Genomic DNA, 8,203 nt, shown 5'->3' with positions numbered 1-8,203 from the left:
ATAATTTTCTGTGACATTTTCCACCATGACGACTAGTTTAAGTGACTGTAAAACTCATTGTGATGATTATCTGCATTTGTGGTGTCTGATACAACCAGAAGTCCTTTAGAAGTTATATGAAAGGGTGCATTTACAGTAATTTTCACCCCCTTCATTTACAGGAAATGATACTGGTGTATGTGTCTGTTTATGTGTATGTTGTCTAGGTGGGGCAGAAGCTTTCAGCAGGGTGGGATACCTCTCTTCTGTCCTTTCGGTCTCACCCTGCCTTGACATTCCCGTGCAGATGCTGGGTGTCCAGTTGCCACCGGTTATTTCTGCGATGTTCCCCTCCCTTCACACTCTCCAACTGCTCCACACACTCAGCTCCAAAGCAGAGCGAGACAGCCGCCTTCAATCAGACCCCAAAAATAGCCCAAGGGGGACTGGGTGGTGGGGGCTGGTTGCAGACCCCCAGTGGAAGGTCCAAAGGAGTCATGTGCACAACCTTGTCCTCCCATAACACAGACAGAGGGGACAGGAGAGGAGAGGAGTCACGATCCAGTAACCCAACATAAACCAGCTGTACAGTGTATACTCGGTGTATACAGTGCAAGAAGAGTGACTTGTTCTGCCTCTGCGTGTCACATGCGCTTACTGTAGCTGGACAGGAAAGCCAGACCGAGTGCGGGCATCCAGTAGCCAAGTGGCTGGTCGATCCTGGACCATGAAGCTAAGTGTGGCGTTGTTTTTTGCTGGGCTCTTTGGGGCGTTGGCAGCTGTGTTCATCCTCCTCTCTTTTGGAACTGATTACTGGCTGCTGGCCTCAGAGACCTGCCACCCAAACCCTGACGGATCTATTGGCCCGGGTGGTGTGACTATAGAGGTGGGTGTTGGACTTCAAACAGCAGCAGGTCAAGGAGGTTCAGAAGATAGTCTGATACATTTGCTTTGTCTGTTTGGGTTATTAGTAACTCCTGCAACTAAAGTGAGGTCAGTAGTTGTTGCTGTGAAGCTAGGGACAAAAAATTATCCAAGTGTTTCCATTGTTTTATATAGTATTTAAGCCTTAAATGCTGTATCACTAAGTTTCACTCGATACCCTCACAATTAAATACTATAAAGTAATAATCACTAATTCTTGGCCTTTAAGCTAGAATAAAAGCTGCTTCTTCTATTTTGGAAACTGTAATCAGTTGCTCCGATCATTCTCTCAGTAGATAAGTTGCAGGGCAGAGAGGCATCCCTGCAGGACTGTGTCATGTAATCAGACACTGTTTAATGTAGTGTGTGTGCAGCTATGCAGTGATTGAGACATAGCTTGTACCATGTGCCCCATGATAGAAATACAAATGCCATTAGTCCCAGTGGTATGGTGGTGTATTAAATATCACCGACTAGAACATACTTAGCTTTTCATAGTGGGCACTGATACTGGAATCGAGACATGATATCAGCACAATAAAACCAAAGTGGCACTGTGTATGTAGAGTATATAGTTTGTTGTATTGTTTTCATTCTTTGGACAGTTCAGAAAGATTTTTAGCATCCAATAGCACCAGTTCTCAACCTCTGGCTTGTGTCCCCAGTTTCTATGTAAGACCCTTCATCACAGGTTTAATATGTCAATATCAGTTTACTGAAGTGATTTTAACTTCTCAAATTATTTTTTCAAACATTGTTTGAGGCCCAAAGTCTGGAAAAAAAGAAGAAAAAAACATAATTTTATGTCAGAGAAATATGTCTTTCTTTCTATGTGATTCCCATTAATCATCTTGTAAGCCCTTTATTTATGTTGTGACTCTTTTGGGGATGTCCTGTTGGCCTGGGTGGGATCCACTGTCCTGTAGCATAGATAGGAGTCCTCTTTATCCAAATTTTAAAATAAACTAACAATGTAATTTTTGTGCATTTTTAAAAAGTTGATTTCAAAATAAAACACACTGATTCAATTACCCTGACTTTATGAACTTCTACACACCCTCTGCTTTAATTTCTGAGGTTGGATGATGTAACAAGTAATTTAAGATGATTTGGTCACGTGCAAAAATAGTGGCCCCCCAATGATGAGTATTTTGCAGACCTGCACGCTTGCTCGGCACCTTACCAAACCTGAATAAGGTTAGAGGTGCCTGTTCAACTCGACCCTTGACCTGACTTAGCAGCTGCTCTCTCCCACTGTGGCAACACACTGTACACCTGCCTCCCATGATCTTGAGACTGCTCTCACAGACTTTAATTACATCAACAGATCACAGAGTTCATCCACAACTATGTTTGGGTCTTCTGTATAAATCCTACACTGCAGACTTTGTATAGTCTATTAATGTTTAGTACTAAGTCAATATTCTTTCTTTGTTTCCCCTTTCCAGCGTGGAGATGTGGTGGTGCAGGAGGACAGTAGTGATGTTACTCTGTACCATGAGGGATTTTTTTGGAGGTGTTCCTTTGGCGGCAGCGTGGGTGATGACAACCTACTATGGAAGCTCTGGTTCAGTAAGTAAGGCGAGGCAATGCTTATGCTCTGTTGACATTATCTTTATTTTCTAATTGTTTCCACAGCTTTATATTTAAAAATGACTTTATTAAAACCCAGCATGGAGAAAGGTATTGCTTTCGTTAACCCTCACTTTGCCACGAACTGGGCTTGCACATTTGATAAAGGTGACAAAATACAGAAATTACAATTTGTCTGTGTGTTTTGGCTATGCATGGATGAACATATATCCCTATTTTTCGACAAAAGGTCACTCAGACAAAGAAGTGTACAGTACATTAACCTAGAATAATGTAGGGTCATGTGGTCTACCTCCCTGTTAGAACTCTTATGAACAAATTGTTATACAGTAAGAAACATTCAGGACTTGGAAGGGATACTGTTGTGTAAAAAGTACCTTCAAAACCAATTACAGATGTAGAGCATTTGTTTTTAAGCATATTCTACAACTGGTGTCTCTGAGTCACTAAATTTAACAATGTTAAATATGTTTTTGGGGCTGTTAAAGAGACCCCAGAGAGAACATTTGGATTAAACTATAGCCCTACTTACTGAAACAATCTATAGAGACACAAAGAAGACAGTTTTAATTTAAAACTCTCTTGAATATTCCTATTCTTAGTCTTCTGAAGCTGGTGAGTGGTGAATGCTAGAAACTGTTTTCCTCCAATACCGTGCTCCACAGAGTCATGTGGCAGCACTACGACTCTGCTACTGAATAAATATCAGTTTTTGATTTGCTGCTATTCTGTCTGAATAAACTGTTTGACAACGTAGTGGCAGAAACCCTCTCATGTGACTTTCTAGAGGAAGTCCCATGTGATGTTATTCTGGTGGGTTGTCAGATGATTGTGTGTTGTACCATTTCTGATGGGGGTTTTGAATGGTGGCTCATTGTCAGAGACGGCCTCCAGCACTGAAAGGACCTTGTGAGGGTCTGTGGAATTTCACATGGTGGAAGAAAATAGAGAAGAGAGGAAGGCATGAATAGAGAAAAGAGAAAAAGTCTATAATAATCCTGTCTATTTCCTTCTCTATTGTCAACTTTAGCTGTACGAGAGACCTGTCACAGAATAAAGAGGGATTGCGCTCAAATAAATAGCTGATGTATGCATTTATCTTGTACAGCAATTAAACAATCAGCATAAAAGTGCAGAGAATAAGACACCGTGTTTTTGTGATGTTTGCTGCATCATTATATTATATTTGTAAGTGAAGTCCTCTACCTGCCAGCTGTATTTGTTTACTTACATTTAATTACATTTTCATTTCTTGTCTGAGTTGATTATTCTTTCTCTCTCTAGCAAATCAGCCGCACTTAAAAGAGTGCATGCATGCCTACCTCTTCCCATTCCCAGTGTCTCATCAGACCCACAATGCCACAGAGTATGACTCTGCTATAAGTAAGTGCCTGTGTCCTTGTTTACATTTACCTCTTTTCACAAACTGAGGCTGTGCTCCTCTGTGATGTCATGGCTTTTTGTACAACTTGCTAACAACTGTCGTCCAGTCTACAGAGGCTTCTGGAGCATCTTCATGCTCATTGGCGTGGCAGCTGTTGTGCTCGGTGGATTCATCATCATCTGTGCGGCTCCATTCGCAAGCCACCGTCTGTACAAAGCAGGGGGCGGCCTCTTCCTGGCATCTGGTGAGGTTTTGAAATGGTTAAATCAATTCAGTTTATTTATTCAACTTCATTTCAGAGGGAAATATTGTACTTTTCACTCCACTACATTTGACAGCTCCGGTTACTCTTCAGATTAAGATGTTACATTAAGAACATTTTATATGTTGATGAAATACTGTGCATTGCATTGCCAAGGATTAAACCTGCCTTGGCTTGTGACCCTTGACACTCTTGACAAACTGCTCCTTGTCACATTTCAGATGTTAGTGTATTGTCAGCAGTTCCACCAAAGAGACATCTCCCTGCTAAGCTCCTCAGGTTTTCATTCAATTAAATGTTTGAGGTGCAAAAAGATAAGACTGGACAGATTATTATTATTATTATTTTTTAGATTTCTTTTCCCTTTAATCATCTCATTATTCCTCATATTTATCTAACGACCATTTGAAGGTGGTGAGAACCCTACAATGGGAACTATTAGGAACCTACTGGAATAAATAACTCAGACTATGTATATCAAGTTGTTAAAAGAACTTCCATCTTGATCTTCTAATGGCATATATAAGGACACATCAGTCACAAGGGCCAGTTTTCTGCAGAACAAGTGCTTTTGATTTTGCTTTCGACTTCATTTAGTTTATGATACACCTGTACTTTAACTGAAGTAAATGCATGACTTTTACTCATCGTGGTGTAATTATACAATAGTGTGTTTGTACTCTTACTCAAGTAAAGGATCTGAATTCTCCACCACACATTTAACCACTGGTTATTAAATATTTATTTTAAATATAGTTGTGGATCATCACAGTCTTACATTTCAACTTGTGTTGCTCTTCTCTACAACAGGCATTTTCCTGCTTTGTGTGGTGGTGATGTACGTACTGTGGGTGCAGGTGTTGGATGTGGTGAATGTTTACATAGACCACCAACGCTCAACGGTGTGTCCAGACTTCCAGCTGTCCCTCAGCTATGGTCTGTCTTTCATGTTTGCCCCCATTGGCATCTTCTTCTGCCTCCTGGCTGGCCTTCTCTTCCTCCTCATTGGCCGAACCATCCAGATTCACTATCACTGATTCTAACCAGCAGTAGTTTAGAGGAAGAATGGGGTCTCGAGATGTTTGGAATAACAGTGTTTTTTTCTCTTTTCTTTTGCTCTTCTTCTTTTTTTTTTTGTTACCAGATTATATTTGATATCAATGTCTGCCTTGTAAAAGCAGGAGTCTGTAGATACAAAGTGGCAGCTTTATACTATAAATGATGTGACAGGCCTGGACACTTTGTTCCAGGATAAAAACATTGCAGTCACTGTTGAGCTCAGAAATATAATAAGATTATCATAATCACTCCACCCTGAGCCACATTCAACTGAGCTTTGTTACATACAGGTCTGTGTTCTCTGTTGGTAGTAGACTATATGAGGATCTCAACAAACCTGATCACACACAGTACATATACCTGTGGTGTGTAACATTTTTTTGTTCAAATCTTGTGCATCGATGGTTATGAGGCTTATGAGTGTATATTTTTGAAATGCAAAATTAACAGAAATTGACTAATGATGAGGAAAATTTTTATTAATTGAAGCATCATTTGCATGGGAACATGTTCCCCAGTAGAACTTTGTATAGTGTTTTAAAACAACAAAACAACAACAAAAATGTGTGCCTGGTGAAAAGCTTGTAACGTGTCATGATCATTTTTATATTGTATATATACAGCAGTGGGAGTCAGTGTTTTTGCAAAGAACACAGGCCCAGCAGCCTTTTCTCTATTCACTTTAAAGGATTAGGCTGATGATACTCTGTATTTTTGTTACTGTCAGCAAAACAGTTTGTTAATCTCTCTGTACTTTATGACTTCCCTTCTTTATTTATGGCATTCAGCTCCAGGTCCATCCATTTACACTGAAAATGTAACTCTTTAGAAACAGATACAGTTTCATGTTTTTTTTTTTGTTTTGTTTTGTTTAGGAAAATTAGGTCCCTGAAATGGGTGGCCAATGTAATATTTAGCAAACAGGAATAACTAGAACATGTGTTGGGGACAATTTTTAGCTGTGGATTAGAAGACATTTGCTACTTTGAGTATTTATGACAGCAGAACAATCTACGTGCACCAGCTAAGTATAAGCTACAGAGCCATGTCAACATGTGCAACAGTGTGACACAGTTATGTGTTTTTAATAGCTTCTGGACAACAGCAGAGCTCTATGGCACAGAGGAATAAACTATATCAGTGATTGGCTGCACAAATAATATTTGTTAGTGATTGTTAGTTTTGTTCTTTTTGTGGATTTTTTGACACCAAGAAAAATCAGGAATATCATCAGACTTATCCTTTAATATCATCAAATATTCACATTTCACTGAATGTATCATGCTTAATTTTTTCTGCAGTATCATTTTACTATTTCTGTACATAGCTTGACATTGTGCTGTTTTTTGGTTGCCTTGTTCCAGTTTGACCAGTTTATGGTTCAGCACTTTTAATTCTAAGTTCATCTTGAAGCATGGATGAATTAATTTTTTTGAATGTTGCTTTTCTGTAACTGTTCTGTGTCCATGTTGTTTTGTGATTGTCCATTTTCTCTGTTAGTTGTTAAGGGCTGCGTTGTGAGATTCTGACATGACATCAATCGGTCTGTGATCCATTTGCCAATAAAATGACAAGGTGAAGATGAGCTTTGATGCCTGAAATCAATCAAAAGTTTTGTCGCTGTAACAAAGCCAAAGAATTGTCAAAGGGATTGTGGGATAGTGGAGGATGTGTTTTGCTAAGTAGAGTATCAGGCAGACACCAGCGACTAATTGGGAAAACATTGTTTCCACATGGAATAAATTATCTTTTTGCATCTTAAATGATTTTTTTCCTAATAGGATAATTGTATCAAAAGTTTGGACAAATACAAAAGAATCGACCTAACTACCACAAGATGGCACTGTTGTTTCACTTGCTCTGCATATCTACTTACACCCTGAGAGGCAGAAATCCCATTTTGCTTATCTACAGTCAATGTGGAGTGTATGTGGCATTATGCATTTAATCACAACTTCAGAGGTAGGATCTGTAGATGAAAGAATTCACACCTTGGCTGACAGACGGATGGTAATTTCACTCATGAATGGAGCATTTGATCAGGATCTGAATGGACTCCTGTGTCGGTTCTCATGTGTCTGTATCAACTCTCTGCCTTTCGAGATTTATAATATACCTATCATACATAAGGAAATGCATCTGAGGTTTGCCTTAGAATGCAGGAGAGAGTGTCACAATGTAAGGCACTGATTACTTTGTGAGATTTATTTTGCCTTCAGGGTAGACTTGTATGATGGAGATTCATACTTCCAAATTTCTGAAATTTTTATTGCTGTCCTTGTGAGAGTAGCCACAGCAAACTTCAGCTCAGAAGCTGAGAAGCTACACTGCAGTAAACCACTGCAGGTCATGAGAAGAGGCCACAGAGGTTGGCAGATGCTAATAACTTGTAAGATAAGATCACAGGCTTTGTCCTGATTCACGTTGGAGCTGTCTTTTTAGACAAGCCTACCTTAGGAAAGAGAGTTCCTGGTTTAAATGAAATCCTAATAAGATAATAAAAAATGTTTAGTAATTTCTCTACCCATATCCAAGTGAGAGTGTGTGTGAGAAAGAAAGAGTGTGTGTGTGTGTGTGCATGAGAGAGAGAGAGGGAGGTTTAATGCAGGTGAGGAGCAAGCTACCTCCAGAAGAAGCCCAGGCCGTGCAGTCAGTAATGTCATCAGAGTGGGAGTCCCAGCTGAATTCAGCACTGTTCTGCATGATTGCCCATGATAATTGTGTGTTGATAGGGAGCGCCGGAGATGGAGTATAATTTCCACCGAGAGATTCCTAAACAAATACCTGTGCTCAGCAGAGGGATGGAGTGCAGCAGGAGGTGAGGAGGAGAATAGCGGATGAGGGGAGATAGAGGATGAGAGGGTAACACTTCCAGGGGAGGAGGAGGAGGAGGAGGAGGTGGAGGAGGAGAAGGAGAAGGGGGGATAGGAAGCAGTGGTCTCACTGCAGGTCCTTATGGTCTGCACATAATGCAACCAAAGCAGGACCTTTGAAGATACTGT

General features: G+C 40.1%; 1 protein-coding gene across 1 annotated transcript; it reads left to right on the top strand.

Moving 5' to 3' along the window:
• The first annotated feature begins 426 nt into the window (after positions 1–426).
• On the top strand, positions 427–6,786 carry tmem182a (transmembrane protein 182a). Its single transcript, XM_018702299.2, has 5 exons — positions 427–865; positions 2,352–2,475; positions 3,781–3,879; positions 3,987–4,124; positions 4,953–6,786. Exons 1-5 carry the CDS (start codon positions 707–709, stop codon positions 5,177–5,179), a joined length of 747 nt encoding a protein of 248 aa, XP_018557815.1. The 5' UTR covers positions 427–706; the 3' UTR covers positions 5,180–6,786.
• The last annotated feature ends 1,417 nt before the right edge of the window (positions 6,787–8,203 follow it).

Source organism: Lates calcarifer, linkage group LG1, assembly GCF_001640805.2.
Source record: "Lates calcarifer isolate ASB-BC8 linkage group LG1, TLL_Latcal_v3, whole genome shotgun sequence".
Classification (NCBI taxonomy): domain Eukaryota; kingdom Metazoa; phylum Chordata; class Actinopteri; family Centropomidae; genus Lates; species Lates calcarifer.
Note: the sequence above shows the minus strand (reverse complement) of the source record. Positions and strands in the feature narration are given on the sequence as shown.